The sequence below is a fragment of the Haemorhous mexicanus genome, chromosome 12 (genome assembly GCF_027477595.1).
Source record: "Haemorhous mexicanus isolate bHaeMex1 chromosome 12, bHaeMex1.pri, whole genome shotgun sequence".
Taxonomy (NCBI): Eukaryota; Metazoa; Chordata; class Aves; order Passeriformes; family Fringillidae; genus Haemorhous; species Haemorhous mexicanus.
Window position 1 is genome coordinate 9,062,789 of NC_082352.1, and position 20,164 is coordinate 9,082,952.

Here is a 20,164-nt window from a genome sequence, read left to right on the forward strand (position 1 = left end):
GAACACTTGTGAGTCAGTGTGCCTCAGTAATACTCCAACTATGCACAATAACTAATTAAAAAATGTATTTAGCCAACGAAAATGCCATCTCTGCTAATTAGAGTGACTCCACCTCTTACAAAACTCTCTCTCTACATAATTAATCAATGTGCAGGTCTTCCAAAAATGATTTAAGCATAAGGAAAAAGAAGCAACCGTGGTTAGATGATTCTATTTCCCAGGCAATTCAATAGCTACAAACCCTTAGACAACCTCAAACTGTGAAACAAGAATGTTCTGCCAGCAGAAGTTTGCTGTAATTGCTAAGCTTTAATTATTCACTGGCAGATCAGACTTTTAAGGAACACAAAATGACAGTGCAGGGACTAGTGTGCAGTAATCAATATCAGAACATCACATAACAGACTTGCTGAATAATGTCTATGCCAGAACATTGGTTACACTCTACAGTCCCCTGAATCCATACCAGCACTTTAGAGAAAATAAATCACTACTGAGCTGAATGCCATAAGCTCTGACCACATCAAATCTCTATTAAAGCACAGCTAGGAACAGTGCAGCAGTGCTAACACTGACCACAACTTCCCAAGCCCCCTTGTCCTGATGGGCATGAAGTTTACACAGCCACCAGCCCTGCTCTTCCATTCCCAGCTGTTCATGGGGCCAAACAGTGCTGGGAGAGCAGTTTAGGCTGTAAACCATCTAAAAAGCTGTAAGACAAGCCCAGCTGATTAATAGATTACCAATTACCTGGTTCGGCCTAAAGCCACATAAAACACTGCAAACAGGGCTGTGAAAAAAAGGCTTTTTAACAGCAACACCAAGCCAAAGCATTACTGAAACATACACATATTTGCTACAAACCCAGGAAGAATCTGGCTGAGACCATGTGCATTGGTTTCCTTACTTCTGGTGTGCAAACATGTTGGTTATAGAATCCTGGCTGTAAGTTCAGAACTATCCTTTTCATGATACCAGCTATGAGCCCAGCAGACACATTTGTATCTTCTTAGAGAACTTTAGCCACTGTAGTTTAGCCACTGTAGTTCAGCTGGGGAAAACTTGGAGTTTCATTCATTTATAGTGTCAGCTTTACATCAAACTCTGTCTGCATTAACAGAAGACAGAGAATACTTCCAGTTCTGCTCTAAATTTGAACAGCCAGGTCCCACACTGTATTCAACACTGGAACTAAGTACTGAATTCATCAAAAGAAGCATTTTCATACTAACACAAGATATTAATTTATTTCTTCTGTATCTCTCCAAGATATGGAAAATTAAGAAATAGGAAAACGCAATTTGTATGTGTGTTGATTTGAAGACTGAGAAGGTGATCAGACTAAATTACTACGAGGGCACTATACTCCATGTCTGAAGAAAAGACAACTGCAGCATTTTTGAGTGGCACAGGTAGCACAATCACCTACACTGCTGTCAAAAGCATAGCACAGGAGCAGTGGTGTCACTTGAGGGGTTGCTTGTACCAGCTTTATTTTTGTAGGAATAGAAAACATCTTAACAGCAGCACTAGTGAACAAGTTCCAACTTTTACTTTTCCAAGTCTGAATATGTATCAGCTTACCCCTTCCAACTTCAGAAGACAAGCTACTTTCAGCTTTACAACTGCAGGGGTTCCCAAACATAACCTGGTAATTATCAAGTGATACACAAGATCACATCAAGACACACATATACTACTAACACATGCCCGAAGTTTGAGGATGTGGTGACAAAAGGCAAATGAAGGAAAGAACATGTAGCAAAAGCCTACCAGTGAGATCCAGCAGGGAACACAATGAATCACAACACAGTTCTGTCAGATTCCATGCTGAATAAAGCTGTTTATGTTCTGTATCTTACACTTAAATTACCAACCTAGTAACATATGATGGTATTTCAAGTGTCATTTTATCAAAAAAGCAACTGTGGAGCAACTAGATCCATCTACAAAAACAATCTTGAACATCAGCTTTTGAAGTGGAAGACACTTTGACCCTGGACAAAAGCACCAGTACAGAACATCCTGCCTTGTCAACTACATGTACAATAAGGCACAAACCCCTGCCTGAGCACAAGAGAAGCAATTTATAGCTTCAATTATGCAGCTATTTAGACTTTAGAAATGTCTGAGCTATAACCACACTAGATACACTGCCAATGTTGTAGAAAAAAACAGAAAGTTGATGTGAAGAGTTCTGCTTTGCTCATTTTTTCCTCTGAAGCAACGAGGAAGCAGGTGAGCAGTGGAGAAGGGACAGAGAAGTGCCTCCCCCAGGTGCACCAGCAGCTTCTGCACAAGAGACAGAAGCCTTGCTAGCTCTGAACACAGCCAGCATAAGTTACCACATGCAAGTCATGGAAGTCAAAACTCACAGCAGATGAACTTGGAAGGGAGACGTGAGGAAAGCTAGCTTTTGGTACTGTTTTTTTGTTTGTTTGTTTGTTTTGGTGTATTTTTCATTCCTTTTAGGTTTTGTTTCTTTGGCTTTTCTTTTTTTTAATAAAGGCTAGTAAACTAAACTGTAAGTTGCCTTGAAAAACAATTTTTTTAAACCCAAACCAGCTTGAAACCAGCTGACCAGAATAGTTAATACAAGTTACCCTGCAAATAGCTATTAGGGAAGTATATTACTACAGCCATAAACATTATTCTGGATCATGACTACCCTCATAACAGCAATTCCTCCTGAACATACAAAACAAACATTGCACCTATTGTGTAAGATTTACTCATTTTCTAAAACTCATTTCCATGAGATTCATTTTTAGTTCTGTATTTGACATTGAGCTGCACTCCAGAGAGGGCCCAAAATAATAACCAATGTGCTGACTTATTTCACTTAAAAATCTGGTACCTTGGAGTACTCAAGAATGACACAGTACTGAAAGACAGCAGAGTTCCAGGGAGCTTGTCAAGGCTAAAAGCTCATGTTCTGACACACAGGTGCCTCAAGCTGTATGCAGAGTATAAATAATTATGAGTAAAAGGCTGTGCTTCCATTCCACTCTAAAGCGCATTTTCACCTAATCTCCAGAAGTGCTTTTCTTTAGGTAACTCATGTGCTTACAGCCTGTTCCACATGGCAGCTCCTTCTGTTTGCTCACCCACTGTACTGAACACCACAACAAATGACATTTACCAGGGAGGCTTTCCTGCCTCCTCCCATTGCTATTGGGACTACCTGCCAACACACCACTGCTGAGACACTTCAGTGGGGCTGCCCAAGGGACAGCAGGGCTGAGCTACAGCAGCAGATCAGGACACTGCCAGCCTACAGCACACACTGCACTGCTGGCTAACATACTGAGGAAATTACCAAAAAAAATAACCAAAAACCAAAGCATAAGCATTTTATACCATACAGGAAGCATTTCTCTGCAACACTGTAGGCTCCAGAACTTCTATCACATCTCACAGTATAGGAGCTCAGAGATAAATCAGAGAGATGAAAGCATTTTTCACATGTTGAAACTGGTACTTACTGCTACAGGAAGCCACAAGACACTATTAAGTATTAAAGAGATGGACTTTTTATTCAGGGCATGATCAAAAGCAGCCAGAGCCCTCTTAAAACAAGTCATGTTAAAGGTACTTAAGAATTCAGCTTCAAGGTTTAAACCAAGCTCAGCCACAGGAAATCACAGGGGAGCCTAATTTAGTAGAGGGAATTATCCCATATTTAACATCTGTGATAATCCCATGTTCAACATCTGTAACTTTACTTTTTCTGAATCACCTGACAACAGCTATTCTTAGAAAGAAGCCATGTGACCAGACAAGTGTCTGGCCAGTTCCCATGGAAATGACAGGCAAAGAAAAGTAGTTGCATTGCTGAATAACTGACCAGCACAAAATATTTGTGTGGGGGACAGAGACCGGTGGCAAGTAACAGTACAGGTTTTGCCCAGCCCCAAAGATACAGAGATCAACATACCTATAACTTTAAAAAAAAAGTCTGTTCCAAAAGCCTAAGAACTGAGCAAACCCCTGTTTATAAAGCATTCAGTGATTTTCTGCCCCACTATCTATATACTGTTAGTACTGTTCACATGTCACACTTAGGCTAATTACACTTTGTGGTGGTTATAGCATGTGCTGCTTAAAATTTTACTGAATATTACGTACCACTGAAGGTGCATTAAAGATACTTGTGTTTTACTAGGAAACTTGACTGTCCCCTTATTTTCATTGAGGATTGACAAGTATTTCTCAGTATGCATTATTTCCATGGGGAAATTTCAGGTTTCACAGAATGAATGAGGTTGGAAAGATCAAACACCACCTTGTCAGCCAGACCAAGGCACTGAGTGCCATGTCCAGTGGCCAGTCCTTCTTTAAACACCTCCAGGGACCGTGACCTCATTACCTCCGTGGGCAGTCCATTCTAATGTCTAATCACCCACTTTGTGAATAAGTTCCTCCAAATATCCAGCTTGAACCTCCCGGCACATCTTATGACTATGCCCTCCTGTCCTACTGCTAACTGCCTGGGAGAAGTGGCTGAGCCTCACCTCGCTGCCTCCCTGCCTAACAAACACCAACATCTGCGGCAAACAGCTCAAATGAGCTGCGCCCACCAATGCACAACCGGAAAAGAAAGGAAGTTTACTCGGGAAGCCTACGACAGCAGTCTTGGAGGGTCAGGAGGCTCAGGAGCGCAGGCTGCAAGGCGGACAACCACGGCACACGTGCACAGAACCGGCAATGTCACAAACCCGGGATTAACACAGGGGCAGCACCGCCAAAGACAGCGAAACTGACCGAACTGACCGCTGCTACGGCGGCGATTCCCCGGTAAAAACACCGCCTTTCCCTGCGCCCCTACGAGCAAACGGGCAAAACGCAGCGAGGCGGTGACCCGGCCCAGCCCGCGGGCAGCGTTACCGCCGGCACAGCGGGCCCGGCCCGCACCCCAGCCCCGCCCGGGCCGGACCGTGCGGCCTCCGCGCCCGCTGAAGCCCCGCACCCGGCCGGGCCCGCCGCGCCGCCGGCCCAGCGCGGCGGCTCAGGGCGCTGCCCCGGGCCCGGCCCGGCCCTCGGCCGCCGGCCCCTCGGTCCCTGCGCGGCGCGGCCCCGCCCGCGACAGGCGCTCCCAGCGCCCCGCGGCCCCCCAGCCGCTGCCCCTCACCATGGTCGCGCCGCCGCCGCCCCCGCCAGCGCCGCCCCGTCATGTGACTGCGCCGCGCGCACCGCCCCGCCCCTCCCAGCCGCCGCGCGCCGCCCATTGGCCCGCTCGGAGGAAGAGCCGCGCTGCGTGCTCATTGGCGGACAGGGCGGTGATTGGCGGCGCAGGTGGCCAATGGGTTGAGTGCGCGCCAGGCGCGGCGAGCGATGGAGCGCGGGGCCGTGCGGGCCATGGCGGTCCGGCTGGGCCTGGCCGAGCCCGCTCTGCTCAGGTACCGCCGCTCGCCCCGTGCTGCCCTGCCCTGCCCTGCCCTGCCCTGCCCGCAGCAGCCTCCGTGATGGTCTCGCCAGGGACAGCGGGTCCCGCCGGGCCGGCCCTACCCCACCCGCTCCCCCGCGCTGTGCCCAGTACCGCAGCAGCGCCTGCCTTGTGTCTGGTGGATGCGCTGGAAGTCCCCGAGCTGCGGGCTCAGTGAGACATCGGCGGCCCTGCAGGGCAGAGCTGCTGCTGCACAGCATCAGGGAGGGGCGCCGGTGCCCCGTCAGCACCCCGGGCCCTCAGGCCGTGCTGCAGCCGGACTGCGGAACCTTGGGTCGAGTCCTGCGGGACATTCTGCCTTCTGCCTCGTAGCTGTGGTTCTGACGAGGCCTTTGTGTTCTGGGTGTTTTGCAGAAAAGCTGAGGAGTATCTGCGGCTGTCCCAGGTGAAGTGCACGGGGTTAATGGCTCAGATGACGGCGACGAGCAGTGCTGTGATGTGCCTGGACCTGGCGGCGAGTTTCATGAAACAACCGGTTGACAAAGTGAGAGCGTGTGACTTGGCTGGCTGGTGCATCCTGCCTGACTCCACAAAACCACTGTTCTGTAGTGTGTGTTGGGAGCAGGAATGGGAAATAATAACTAACTTCCCCCTAAATCCCGCAGTTTGCTGTGGTAGACCTTTCTCTGTTCAGTTTGAAACAGTGAGAATTGAGACCACCATCATAGTCCCTTCACTAATTGAGCTTGCTTTGGTATAATGTCAACTTAATTTCAACTCTTGTAGTAACAAATAGATTACCAACAAGGATGTTAAATTTAAGATTTCTCTTTTACTGTGGGAAAAAAAGCAGTTGCTCTAAGAAATCTCTCACTGCAGGGGTACCTGTAAACCTCCATCTGTAAATCTGCCAGGTGAATAGCACTTACCTGTCAAAATAATGCCTGGTATAATCTATTCCTGATTGTCCATTTACAGCAGAGGAGAATTTAATTGGACCTGACTCCATGAAGTTGTTGCTCATGTCTTCAACTTTGGTAATTTTTTCACTAATTACCTTGTGATGAAGGGGCCATGTCATATATGGAAATGTCAAACCTTATTTCCAGTGAAACGGCCTAAAAATATCACTGCAGTAAAAGATGTGGCATTCCTAGGTGGTTCATCTTTCTGTGTGCAGTCAAAACATACATTATTCATTGCACAAATTTGTTTAATGTAGCCACTGAACTTAATGATTGTGTTGGTTGCCTGATTAAGATGTCAGAAAGGACTCTTGCTAATTCTTGGGGCTTGTCTTTGTCTTCTTGACAGAGCTATTGTGTCAAACTCTCTGGTTTGAACAAGACCACCTACCAGAGCTCCATGAAGTCTTTGGAGTGTTTGCTAGGGGTGAACCAAAGGCTGGGGATGCGAGACTTGGCTGTGCAGTTCTGCTGCTCAGAGGCAGTGAACATGGCTTCAGAGATCCTGCAGAGGTGAGGAAGCTCTTCTGGGCACACTGGGAACCACAAGTAGGGTTCTTAGCTCTTCAGGTGTGTAAAGAGCTTGATGTTTGGAAGGGCCAGATATCTCCTACTGATTGAGCACTGAGGTGAGTTCTTGGCACTGAAAATCCAGCCATGAGCTGGGCCACTTTTTAGAATACTTGTTAGAAGGATTTAGTGTGTGAATCTCAGCAAATGATTGTCCAACTAGTAATTTTTCAGCTGGGAACAGTGTAAAAAATACAGGACTCTAAATCCCTGTATTTGCCCATAGCATCACACTGTCATCCATTTAACTGCTGATCATGGCACAGTTCAGAAGTAATGCTCAGGAGAAATAAATCCTCCCTTTTAGGGATAGAGAGCTCTTAAAATACACATCACTCTACCTGTTAAACCAATAGCTAGAACACTTCAGTGGAGATTCAGCAGAGTTAACTAAAATTTCCCATTCTGTATGATCTGCTTTAAGCAGAGCAGTCCCTGAAGAGCTCAGTGCTGTCCCCCTGATTGCACATGTTTATTGCTGTTAGGTCAGTGCACAAAGGCTGTGCCTGCTTGGTGACACTTGAAACAAACTGGAAAAAAAAATAGCCTGGGGCAGGTGGACAATAAAAAATGGCATTTTTCAGTGCTGCACATCGACTTTGTCATTTTCCATTTTTAAGCCTTCCTCTCTGTAACATACATATTCCTGGGAACAAAGAAACTCTAATGCTGCCTTCTGTTGTAGGATGGATTTATGGAAAGCATCTCACTGTAAATTTTAAGATGTTAGGCAGAGCTAAAAGTGCTGTGTGGATCAGGAGCACAAGCAGTAGATTTTAGTGACATGCCTTGATCCAGATGCCCAGTTTAAAACACCTCTAATTCCAGAAGAGGAGGTCATCCCAGCCCTTTTCTTTCCCTCATCTGTTTTGCTCCTCTCAGGCAGTAGCAGCTGTTTCTGCTTGACTGGGTTGCAGAGGCCCAGGTGGTCCAGCAGACCTGTTCAAGGTCTGAGTAACAGATGGATTTGAGAGCTTCATGTGAGGCAAATGCCCTGTCCAAGTGTCACTTGCTGTTCCCCAGGTATGAGTGCAGCCTCTCGGAAGCACAGCGAGTGGACCTGGATTTCTCCAAACCCCTGTTCCTAACAGCTGCTCTGTGCACTGCATGCAGGTGAGTGCAGCCTGGGGACCTTCTGCAGGCTGAAATGAAATGCCTGCTGAGACACCAGCCACTGCAGCAGCTCATTCACTCAGGGTCTTGCTTAGCATATCCTGCTGCCCTGCTCCTGCAAAGCTGGAGCAAACCAGGCCTTTCCTCATAGTGAAGTCTTCAAGGTGCACTGCACCAAGCAAAAACTTACATGGCTTCTGGTGAAAGGCTGCTCAGGGTGCAGGAAGGGCTTCTGAGCACCAAGAAGCAGCCATTCTGAAGAAGGAAAAGCCCCAAGAACTACACCATCCCATCCTGAGGGTGCTGTAGCATTTGGGAGATGGCTCTGATAGCTGTAGGCCCATGTCAGCTAACAGAGGTGTGTGACTCAGCCAGCACTTGGGAAGAATTTGCTTGTATGCAAAGATCTTCCTCCCTCAGCATTACACCTGGTGACAGTCACATTCAGCAGTACAGGTGCTGTGTAATTGCACAGCTCCTGACAAGGGCTCTATTGACACATTCAGTCACATTCAGCTTTTTTTTGTAGTGGCATTTTGTCCTGATTTCCCTGAAAATCTGAAAAGTTACCTTTTCCTAAAACAATTCCTTATGTAAGTTGAACTCACCCTGAGTTTCAATTGAGCTGTATTGACTGAGTAGTGCAGGGCTCTGGTTTTTAATCAGACTTGTTTCTGAGCAACACAAGGAAAGGTGGATCAAAAAGTCAGGCCTGCCTTCCTCATTCTCACAGGCAGTGTTGGTGCAGTAATTACCACCTCACCTAAGTGGTAGTTGCTGGACTGTTGCTTTGTACAGGGATAACTTTCTCTTGCAGGTGTTTGAAGCTAAAAGTGGACAAAACTAAAATGGTGGCTACATCTGGAGTGAAAAAAGCAATATTTGACCGGCTGTGCAATCAGCTGGAGAAGATAAGCCAGCAGCTCAGCAGTAAGTTCTTGGCTTTGTCCCTGTAAGACAGCCCACCCATCCCATGGCCTCACAGAGCCCCATCCTGTTCCACTGGTGATTTCAGTCTGATCACTTTCAGCTGTCACCTCCCAGCCAAATCTGCCATTCCATTCCATCTTGTTTCCTGCAGCCCAGTTCCAGTCGTTGCTTCTGGAGAAATTGCAATAGCTTAGCAAGAACAAAAATAGAGAAAAAGTGACAAGGACAAAAATAATATCTTCCTCTCTTCTCAAATGCTCACTGCTCTTTACAGCCTCTGCTGCTGCAATTTATTCCTTCCTTCTCCCATACTACCTGACCTATCTTGAATTCCTCCCTCTTGCCTGGTTTCTGCATCCTGTTAACATGGAAACCTGGCACACAAATTATCACAAACATCTTCTCAGGCTGACTCACTCCTGTGCTTTCCTTTCCCCCACTGCAAGATTAACAAGCATAAGCCTTGCTGCTCTGGTACCAACTCAGCCATTCCCTGGCACCACCCCTCCTCATACACTGGGCAGATGTCAGGAATATTTCTTGCCCATTGTTGAGCCTGTAGCTCTCTCTGCTCCCTTCTGTGGGGGAGAAAGCCTGAAATACAGTATGTGCCATAATGTCCTTGTATTTCTGCTGCTTCCTCTTTCTCCTTTTTCTTTTCCCAGGCTTTCATTTTTTACTTTCCCACTGAAAGTTATCCTCTCTCACTGTGTCTTCATACCCTGATGTTTCCTGCAACATGCTGCCTGAATCTACCCCTAAAGCTGCTACTTTCTCCTAGGCATATAAAAACCCAAACATTACCCCAGCACTAAAGCAACTAAAGACAACTGGGAATTTCCAGAAGAATTCAGGGAAGAGTGTGCATCTGTATACCTGCACAGCCTCCTGCCTGTTGTGGGTATCTATGGAAATAGTGGGAATGGAATAGAAGGAAAAGAAATCATTGATAATGCTGCCTGAGTGACCTACAAGGGTAGCAGTGTGGTTTGGGGCAATCAGCATGGTGGATCATTGTGGTTAGCAGTGCAGCAGCCATTTGCTGCTAATTAAAGCAGCCAGGCAGTCCATGCCGTACTTGAAGAGCTTGAGCATTAGTCTGGACCAGGGATCTGCTCTGACTGGACAGCAGTACTTGTGGAAGGTGGCACTGCTGTCAAAGATTCATATTAATTATTTGGAGCCCCAAATACCATTCAAAAGCAAAGCAACTTGTTTTTTTAGAAGCTGTTCCACTGGCTGCAGAGACACCTGACAGCTTGCAGAGCACCCTGGAGCAGTGTGAGCAGGAAGATGGTGAGTTGTGTTTAGCTGTGAGGACAAGCACCTCACTGGAGTGGTTCTGAGCTTTCTTGCTGCTCCTGTTTGAGCTGTGTGATGGGCCATGATGCTCCAACACACAGCAGCTCTCAGTCCTGCAAACCTTGGTGGAAGCACAGAGAGCCTGGCAGCAGGACAGAGGGGTTTCTGCTGGATAGTCCCAGTAGAATGAAGGACAGCTGCTCTGTTCAGACACACAGGTGACTGTCCCAGCAGGTGAGGGGAGCAGGACCCACAGGATTAGACAGCACAGGGACAGCCCCCTCCTGCTGTCTGTACATCTGCTCACTGCCTGTTATCCCCAGCAGCATGCTGCCCATGATGGCCTCTCATGGGCTCTCTTGTTTCCTCACAGGCTCTGAAGAGGATGAGGAACTGCCATGTAAACAGCCAAAGACTGAAACTAATCAGGACTATGAGGAATGGAAAAAGAAAATCCTGGAAAACGCTGCTAAGGCACAAGAAAGAAGGAGTACTGACTCTGTAATGCCACCCAGTAATGTAACTGCTGCTTGCTCTTGATTTTAACTCTCCCTCTGCTCCAACAAGAGATCCAGTAGCGTGTGCATGATGGCTGCCTGGCAGACAGCTGATTTTATTTAGGTTTTAAGTATTTAAGAATGTTATTTTTAATAAATGACACCATGGAGTGGTGGGATTTTACAGGAAGTGTGTGTGACTGCTCACAGGCTGTGGCATTAGGGGTAGAATAGCTTCATTCTCTTGCTGCAAGAAGTAGATAAGATGCTACTTCAAGTGTAAATAAGTTCTAAGTTACAGGCCCTTGGGCCCCTGGCTGGAAGCAGTCAGTGAAATAAGAAGAAGGGGACTAACAGTGCCTTGTTAAACTGCAAAGCCAGCAGAGAAATAAAGCCTTATTTTTTTGTTTTGGGTTTTTTTTTTTAAATAAATATTGTTTAGTCAATGAACTTGACTTACCTTCTTGTGTATAGGAATGAAATCTCTTGTGCTTTTTTAAGGGGTCCCAAATATTCCAAGAAGCAATAAAAATACTGGAAAGAAAAGCTTTGTATTATGACATCTTCTTGGCACAGGTACTTGGAATGCAAAATAACATGAGGAGATGTCTGTGCCTTAAGAAGAAAGATATCCAGAGCAAAAGGATGTTGACTGGGCAACAGATTTTTTTGTGTCTCACAGTCAAGCTTAGAGAACAAGTCTTTGTTCCATTTCTCTTGCATGTTTTCTGGACCCACCCAGAAATACTTTCAGGTTGGTTTGGCAGCAGGGCTTAAACCCATGTTGATGAATATTCTTGTTCCACTTTCATGAAATTTATTAGTATTAATTCAGAAATATACAGACCAATGAATACAATGACATTCACCATGCAGAAACACTGTGGAAGGAAAAGAACAAAAGTGGGCCTTCATAGAAGGTGATAAATTATCAAGATTCTTCTCTGTCCCAGTTCTGGAAATGCTGCAAAAAAAGTCAGGACTATGCAAAGTGAGAAACACTTGAGTGGAAAAGATAGCTAGACCAGAGTAAGGCAGTCTTACAAACCTCATCATTAGCAACCAACACTTCTGCAAATTCAAGGGGTGTCAAAGACCATAAAGTCCAAAGGAACTTCACAGGTGCCTTTGCTGGAAAGCTACTTTTAGTAATACTAATTTCCATTTTTCCTAAGAGCCCATCCAGTTCATACTGAGTTTTGCAGAATCCAGAGGAGGAAACCACAGGTTTAATAAATAATATTGTACTTTTATCTGAGAGATTGTAAGTGGCTCCCACTCTATGCATAAGGAAAGAGTTTAAAATCCAAAATAAGTTAATATTGTGAAGAAAAGGTTTAATGTTCAAGAGCTAAGAGAGGGGGAAAGAAGGGCTTCAACCTCCTAACTGGACTAAAGGCAGAGTCTGGCAACACACCATTTCCCTGTCACTGAACCTATTAGAAATGAAACCTGTTTTGCATGTCACATCATACCAGCTTCTCACACTGCATTAAAATTTCCTGAGAGGAGAAACAAATCCTCAAACTAAAACTTAGCAACTTAAGAGCTGCAGTTATGGACAATGAAAAGCACTTACAAGTTTTAAAAACATAAAATCTCTGGAACTCTCCTCTTTTCTCTACAACATGAGATCTTTTTGCATAGACCCAACAGTCACTAGGTGATTTGTATGCATGGCAGTTTCACACATCTCCTTCCAGAAGTTCAATCAGTTCAGCTTAATTCAACTTGCCCTAAGAAACAGCAGCAATGGACTGACTTAAGTTACCCCAAGCCAGGGCTCCTCATAGTTCCTAACTATGCAGTGACTATTTTTTAAGGGAGAGAATAGAATAATAAAAAACCAAAACAAACCAAAACCACCCAAGCTGGAGTTGCACTGAAGCGTCTTCATGTTGTGGGGAAATTACCTTTTGGAAAGAAATACAGAAGAAAACAATGTCTGTATCTTTTAAGTAGCAAACACCTGAGGGACAAGTTTTGCCACTGTGTGGCGGTTCTCTAAAGCTGGTAACACACAATCATCAGTCAGGAAAAAAAGTCTTTAGAGATCCTGTGCTTGGTGTGAGAGACCAGAAAACTGCCAAGGATTTTCTGCTATAAACACACCAACAATTCTCTGCAGAATCAAAGCCTTCAGCAAGAAGTCACCCCCAGTAACAGCCACGTTTTTCCACCACTTTATAGAACAACTAAAAACTTGTAAAAACAAACAAAGTAACTTCTGCTTTTAGAGATCTTGTGTTTCTTCAAGGCTCTTCTGGAACCACAGCACTAACACACAAAATAATTGAGGAAGGCAGTCCCAAAACCTTATGTTATAAAACAGGGATAGAAATGTTTGGAGACACTGAGTCCTCCTTCCACCTTCATGTCCACCTTCATGTCCAGGAGTGGTGGAGGTTTCACACAAGCTCATGCAAGCTTGACAGACATACTCTGAAATCTCTTCAGCCTGTTAGCAGCAGCCACCACATAAAAATGTTTCTGTGAACAGAACAGAACAGTCCAAGCATGAGTGCAACCAAGGCAAAGGAACTTTTCTGCAGCTGACAGGGACTGCTCTTCCTGGTAAACCCATTTCCCTCTAGTGACCCCCAGCTTGTGTGGGTTGCAGTAGTTCCTGCACAGCACTGTGAGGTTCTTCAGTGTTATTAGCAATTGGACAGTGATGGGTCTTTAGATTGTGTCATCTTTAAGATGCAAGTGCAGAAATTTGCCACCAAGCAGTTGCAGTGCAGGACTGAAAGAAGTGTAAGCCTCTGGTTTAACTCCTTGGCAAGGAAATGCAACTCCCCAGTGACAAAAGAGAAGGAAATGATCCTGAGTTTGCCTCACAATTCCACAGGCTTTCTTCTAAGAAGATCACTGTGTTCACCTTTTAGGATCAATTATCTACAATCAAATAGAGACTCAAACACAAATTATTACCTATTAAATTATTACCTTTTAAATTATTATCACTTCATAAAAACTTAGTTCAGAAGGAGCCTGGGGTTATCAGTAAGATCCTGAAGAGTTCTGTCGATGGGTTTAAGCCTAGGTTTGTTTCCTCTCTCCCACACTCCCATTCTGCAGTGGGAGGCACACACTGCCTTAAGTTATATCCCTACTCCTTAGTGTAGATCAATGCAACTGCTAGAATGGAAAAGGTGTAAAGAGAATGAACTTTTAATATAAAGTAGCATCTGAAGCCTCTGAACATGTAGAAAGAAAGATCAGATCACGCTGATTTTCACCAATCAGCGTGAAAATGAAAACCAAACTTGCTAGAAATAGAAGCAGGACAAAACATTTACAGGTAAAAACAGACTTCACAGCTGGTACAACCAAGAAGCCAGCGAGCCACCACACAGGAGGAGGGAATGGCTGTGCCTGTGGTGTGATTTCCCTGTGGCAGCAGATTTATTTACCTTCCATTTCCTGTGGGCCATGTAGCTCTGCAGCAGCAGCTGGGACTTGAGGCGGAGCTTGCACTGCTGGGCCTTGGCAGGGAGGTCCGAGAGCCACTGGTGCTTCAGGCACTGCGTGGCGCTCATCCGGCAGCTGCGGGGAGAGATGTCGGTGAGAGCCCAGCCCCTCTGCCCCCCTCCCCAGGGCCCCGGGCTGCTCTTTGCTAGGGGTAAAGAAACTGGCCCCAGGAACGAACGCGAGTGCAATGCCCGTGCCCGGGATCCTGACAGCATCCGGCACTCTCCAGAAGGAGGGGTGAGTGGGATGAAGGACTGCTGCTGGCTCTGCAGTGCCTCGGCTGAGCTGGCCTTTAGTTAATGTATCACTTTATTATGCAAATTCAGAACTTTGCTAACAGAAAAGTAACATTTGTGGTGTTATCTGTCTGTCCGGACAGCACAAGCTGTGCCTCGTATTGAAAAAGCATATTCTGTGCCTCATATTTAAAAAGCACAATTGTCTATTCACCCTAAACTTGGATCAAGTCAAGCATACTTAATATCCTGACATCCAACAACGGGCCCAAATGCCAAAGCCTATCCTAAAAGGTTTGGGAAGTATATGGTAATAGAGGAAATCTTGAGGTAGAGATGTTGAGAAAAAAGTTTAATTTGCCTTTTTTCAAATCAAAAGCCTATGCCTAACTCCTGAGCTCTGTCTGAGCTGTCACTGAGCTGATGGAAGCCACCTCCTGCCTGCTCAGCCCAATTTCAGCAGACAGGGAGGGAGGGGGCTGCAGATCCTGCCCAAGGCCAGACCCACCGTCCCAGCAGGGCAAAGGTGCCTGGGCTGCAGGAGAGCAGAGGCTGCCACACACCTTGTGAACAACTGGGCCAGCTAATCTCTGCTCTCTGCCACTCACTGACAACACTCTTCTCTCACATACTCATTTCGTTCACAGCTCCTAACCAGGCTGTGAGAGGTGCCTCTGGACACCCTAATCCAATTGCACAGAAAAACTGAAGACTCCAAAGTTTACAGCAAATCATCATTTACAGTCTGAGAAAAAATCCTTAGATCTCTCCTGCTGGCAATATGCTAAATTTCACTTAATTCTTTGTTTTTCATAGCAACCTATTGTTCAAAATGGAATTAGTACCAGAACTGATTTGTCTGATTTAGGTAATGATCTGGAAGCTGTTAATATTCTAAGCACTCCTTTGAATTCCCCTCAAACACACAATCTGTTTTATTGTATGCATCATTTCCTGATTTGATTAGTTTTGTATCACTACTCAGCAAGAGAAAAATTTCTGTACCCAGCCAACCCCCCAGCCATGGTCTGACATCAGTATGATCCTCATTCTCTGTATTGTTTCATATCTGCAATCACTTTGTATCTCAGTGGAGCCAAGAATGAGAAGCCACAAGCAGAGTTAAGTCCCAAATGCTCCCTAATGTCTCCCAAAAGCCTGTAAACCACTTTAGAAGAGAACAATGCACATTTTCACAGCTGCAGCTTCCATTTATCCTCCATGGCATTCAAGAGGCATTTTTGCAATTTCTGTCAAGGCTTGTGACAGTCCAAACTAACAATAGAGTTTTTGCTCAGAGAAGCAAAAGCTTTAGAGACAGATTCCTCTACTGCAAATCCTTCCTGATTTCCTGTGTCCTGCCTATATTGATGCCACTGTGAAAAGCAACTTTCCTCAGTCAGGGTACAGAGACACTTTCCTTTAAAACAGGGGCTTCTGAATCGTTGAGGAACTGCCCAGCAAGCCCAGCACACAAAAATGTCACATAGTAAGTTCTTATTGTTGGCTGCAATCCAAACAACTGGCTGGTAAGAATTGAATATCACTGGTGCCACTGTGCTCACAATCAGACCCAGGTACCTTTTCTCCTTCACAAGCAGTCTGGAAATAAAGTCTTTGGCGTCCTCTGAGAGCTGTTCAAATGCTTCTGCATCAAAATCCCAGCTGCAATTGACTACATAATTCATTGTTTCAGCATCAGTCTCTCCCAGGAATGGGGACAGGCCACTAAGCCTTGAAAAAAGAAAGATGAGGTGGGGGAAGAAGAGCAGTTATCATATGCAAGGTGTATTTTTCCTTCTGTCAATCCTCTGCTTTGTAGCTGTTGTTATCTTATGGAGGGGAAAGGCTCTTAGCTATGGAAGGTTCCATTTCTCAGTCCCTGCCAGGATAAGGCAACAGTTTGGGGCAATTAAGTGTTGTAATTTAGTGTTACCCCCCAGCAGTTCACTCAGGTCAGGGAGCACCATTAATAGATCCCCAAGGAATGGATTCAGTGAGGATTTAGGTACATCCTTCAGTGCCTTCCCAGCTAGGAAAGCTAGAGGGACTCAAGAGCTTTCCCAAATCCAGGCCCATATCCTTATGTGGCTTGAATTAAACACAATTCTGAACAATAAATTACTTTTTACAGTCTCTAAGCCCATCTTTATTGCTTCCATCATTTATTACTTCATTCAGTTGGGTTTTGGCTAACATACAAATTTAAACCAGAAATGTATCCAGTTCACAGAAAATGTCTGTGAAAGATTCTGGGATTCAAAACAAGCTCATCAGAAGGTAGAGACTTTGGACAAATAAGCTGTCCATGGTTGCCATCCAGATGTCAGAGAAAAGTTTTAGGCCTATTCATGACAGGTCATTTCTTAGACCATGGCCCAACACAGATCATATTAATTCTCCGGAACAGATGCATACCAAGTGTAAGATTATAAAATGATCAGAATACAAATTTAAAAATTAATTCAAGTCCTCAAAAACACAATCAAAATTTAAGTTCTCACATATTTTGGGCAACTTTTCAGAGTAAAAAAAAGACCTAACCCATTAAACTTTGCTAAGTAAGATGATAAGGGAGAAGAACATTTACATATTTATCAAAGGCTCATTTGCTGTTTAGAACTCTGGACACACAGCGAGGTGCCCCTGTATGGAAAGCTGGGGGTTTTAGCAGAATTCATGAGGAGGGGTCACAGCCAGATGGGCTCAGGGGCTGCTGCAGCCCTGGCCTGCAGGGCCCTGGAGCACTCACAGCATGTATGTGATCACACCCACGCTCCACATGTCCGTGGGGAAGGAGACAAAGTCATAGTTCACCACTTCAGGAGCCAGGAACTCCGGAGTCCCAAAATTCACCTTCAGCTTCTCACAGGGTTTGTACCTGTACCAGGAGAAGAGCCATGAGTCAGGAGCTGGGGAGCTCATCCCACCAGGGAAGAGCAAGGCACAGCTTTTGGGAGTGTGGCAAGGGAGCAGAGCTGAGTGCTGGCAGCCAGGGCAGCTCTGGGGTGACCTCAGGGGAATATTCCATCATTGTCTCTCTGCCAGAGCAAAGCCAGGAGGAAGAACAAGGACACTAAACCCTGCAAAGGGCTCCCCCAAAGAGTGGTAGCAGCTTTACCAAAGAGTGGGAGCCAGACACCACAGGATGCTTTCCAGATGTTGTCCAAAATCCATAAAACAAACGAAGCAGTTTTGACTATACAAGATTTGGATAGCACTGGATTAGTGGGATGTCCCCAGCCACAGCTCAGGGTGAACATCTGCATCACAGATATAACTCCATATAACTGAGCTGGGACTGAAGAGGATCATTTGGGCTTGGGAACAAGCAACAGTGACCCCACAGAGGGGAAAATGACCCTATTCTTTTTGCAACTGCCAAACAGGGAAAGGTTACAAAACTGAAGCAGTAACAATTGCCACTAACAGCAGCTGGAGTCACATCTGTGTTCAGACAGAACAAACCACTACAGCACTGCTTGGAAATCCCTTTCTCCTGGATGATCTTGTTCCCAAAACTGCCCTCCCAATTAAAAAACCAACCAAACAAAATTCCAAAATCAACGTACATTCTTTTTCCTTTCACAAGTATTTTATGGAAACAAAGTCCTTGAACAGACATTTCTATACAAGCACATAAATATATATTAATGCATGAAGGAATCAGCTTTTAGCTGAAGAAAAATCTGAAAGGGTTTAGAAAATAATTTGAGAAATATTATTGTTTTTACTGTCCTAATAATAGTAGAAATAATTCCTTTTTATTCTAGGGCAATTGACCTATGCTCTCACTGCTTTTCTTTAAACTCATGCAAGCAAAATTAAAGAATGGAGAGAAGTCCCTATTTTTCTGAGGGTTTCCTGTTTTTCCTGTTTCACATGGGATGGCTCAAACATGCTTTTTTTTTTTTTTTTTTTTTTACCTTCAATCAACTTAACTACTTAAAGAGTTTAGCAGATAATTTCTACAATTAGAACCTGCACCATGAAACCCTGCAGTCAAGAAGTCTCTGGGAGCCTTCACAGAGTCCCTAGAGTAAAAGCTCTACATGGGGAATAATTTTGAGATAATTAGAACAGTAGTAAAGCTTTATCCAAGAGAAATGTTATTTGAAAAAGTAATTAGATAATTAATGCACACAGAAGAAAATTCATGCCTGCAAAAGCATAATGCATAACTCATTCACACAGAATTATTACAGAGCCATCAAAACACAACCCCCCACCAAAGAACTACCAGAAACATGGCAGAGGTTTGTGGGTTGGATTTGGTTTTGGTTTTTGAAATAATTCACAACTGAACTTTCTTACCTCCTTGCTAATCCAAAGTCAATAATTTTAATCTGATTTCCTGTGTGATTTACACATAGGATGTTTTCAGGCTACAAAAAGAGAAAAGGGTATTTTGAGTTAAACGTTTGAGAGAGATATTTAGCAAAAGATAGTATAAAATTCCTTCCATAAAAAGCCACAAATGCACCCATTTTTTTTTTTCCCAATGAGAATGTTTTTCAAGGTGGGGACAGGGGGGTGCTGGGGTTCAGCTGCACAACTGTCTATGAGCCAGCCTGGTTTAATATCATTTGTGTAAGGTGCTATATAAACAGGCAGGAAAAAAACAGTTTGTATTTCTGTTTAAAAATATCCATTATAAAGGGACCATTAGGAAAACTTTGCAATTTTGCTGCAGGTTGATTCCAGGCAGTAAAAGGTACAAACTACAGAAGATGATTGAACAGGTATTTGTACACTGCTAAAAAAGGGTAGGGGAAACAGATGGAAGACTGTGGGCATTTGTAGCCAAGAAGGTTTTGGGTGGGTTTTTTTAAATCCATTATAAAAGGGAATTGTTTAATGTTACAGAGAATGAAAAGCTTCTGATTTAAGAAAGGTAAAAGCCCAGAATCCTGATGATTCCAAGCAAGCTACTGAACAGACACTGGAAAAAAGTAATCAATCTCTAAAGCTCCATTCATTGCAGCCATTAATTCTATTCCTTTATGATGTGAGGCCATGAAATGAGAAATTACTCCTCAGCAATCAGAGACTCTGTGGTGCCTAAAGCAGCACCACTAAGGCACAGAGAGCACAAACAACTGACCTTCAGATCTAAGTGGAGAATGTAATGCTGGTGCAAGTAGTGGACTCCTTCACAAATCTGCTTGGTGAACAGGATGGCATCCAGCTCTGTCAGGTGGTAATTTTCATCTGTGATCCGGTCAAATAATTCCCCACCATCAAGACTAAAATTTTCACACAGAAAAGCATTAAAAACCTTAAAATCTTGCATTAGCCCAATTTATTTCCAAGTTGGGAATTAGGCTCTGTAATTGAGGGTCCTAACAAGACATCCAATAGAAAGTGTATCAGCAGCCTCAATGACTTCAAGAGACTTATTCCTCTTGAAATTAAGTATCAATCTAAATTCAGAAATGGGAAAGTTGACACTAGTATTTGGGAGTACACATGCCAAACCGAAACCCACATGACCTGGTGATCCTATGGGACCTGGAGAACCTACAGGGAGTACTCAAGTGTCTGTTATTCTCCTATCTTACTAGTCATGGAAAAATAAGTCTTCAACCTACAAAATTTACTAAATGGAACTTCTCAAACTGAAAGCTGTTTCACATGAGCTGACAACTGAATTCTGCACAGAAGAGAAAATTACTCAGAGATAAAGCTCTG

The 20,164-nt window shown here is 44.5% G+C and overlaps 3 protein-coding genes across 10 annotated transcripts in view; 1 reads left to right on the forward strand and 2 right to left on the reverse strand.

Annotated features, from left to right (window-relative positions):
* The window catches only part of VPS35 (VPS35 retromer complex component), a 24,252-nt gene extending 19,055 nt beyond the window's left edge, over positions 1-5,197 (reverse strand). The window contains exon 1 of the mRNA XM_059857029.1: positions 5,132-5,197. Coding sequence (XP_059713012.1) covers positions 5,132-5,134 — 3 coding nt within the window. The 5' untranslated portion in view covers positions 5,135-5,197. The remainder of the gene's footprint in view (positions 1-5,131) is intronic.
* A 110-nt stretch (positions 5,198-5,307) lies between these two features.
* ORC6 (origin recognition complex subunit 6) lies at positions 5,308-11,309 on the forward strand. The gene is made up of 7 exons (XM_059857039.1): positions 5,308-5,399; positions 5,801-5,930; positions 6,701-6,864; positions 7,945-8,034; positions 8,852-8,964; positions 10,189-10,260; positions 10,640-11,309. Exons 1-7 carry the CDS (start codon positions 5,335-5,337, stop codon positions 10,804-10,806), a joined length of 801 nt encoding a protein of 266 aa, XP_059713022.1. The 5' UTR covers positions 5,308-5,334; the 3' UTR covers positions 10,807-11,309.
* A 248-nt stretch (positions 11,310-11,557) lies between these two features.
* MYLK3 (myosin light chain kinase 3) overlaps positions 11,558-20,164 on the reverse strand; it is a 44,411-nt gene continuing 35,804 nt past the window's right edge. For all 8 annotated transcript variants that reach the window (XM_059857036.1, XM_059857035.1, XM_059857031.1 and 5 more), the window contains 6 exons: positions 19,578-19,719; positions 18,788-18,858; positions 17,226-17,354; positions 16,055-16,207; positions 14,180-14,312; positions 11,558-13,253 (listed from right to left, as the gene is read on the reverse strand). In XM_059857036.1, coding sequence (XP_059713019.1) covers positions 13,182-13,253; positions 14,180-14,312; positions 16,055-16,207; positions 17,226-17,354; positions 18,788-18,858; positions 19,578-19,719 — 700 coding nt within the window. In that variant the 3' untranslated portion in view covers positions 11,558-13,181. The remainder of the gene's footprint in view (positions 13,254-14,179; positions 14,313-16,054; positions 16,208-17,225; positions 17,355-18,787; positions 18,859-19,577; positions 19,720-20,164) is intronic.

Bases quoted from the DNA above. Each gene is read 5' to 3' on its own strand.
- ORC6 (XM_059857039.1), top strand. From the start codon at position 5,335: ATGGAGCGCGGGGCCGTGCGGGCCATGGCGGTCCGGCTGGGCCTGGCC. The intron at 5,931-6,700 runs GTGAGAGCGTGT...TCTTCTTGACAG, and splicing joins TGAAACAACCGGTTGACAAA to AGCTATTGTGTCAAACTCTC. The intron at 8,965-10,188 runs GTAAGTTCTTGG...TTGTTTTTTTAG, and splicing joins GATAAGCCAGCAGCTCAGCA to AAGCTGTTCCACTGGCTGCA.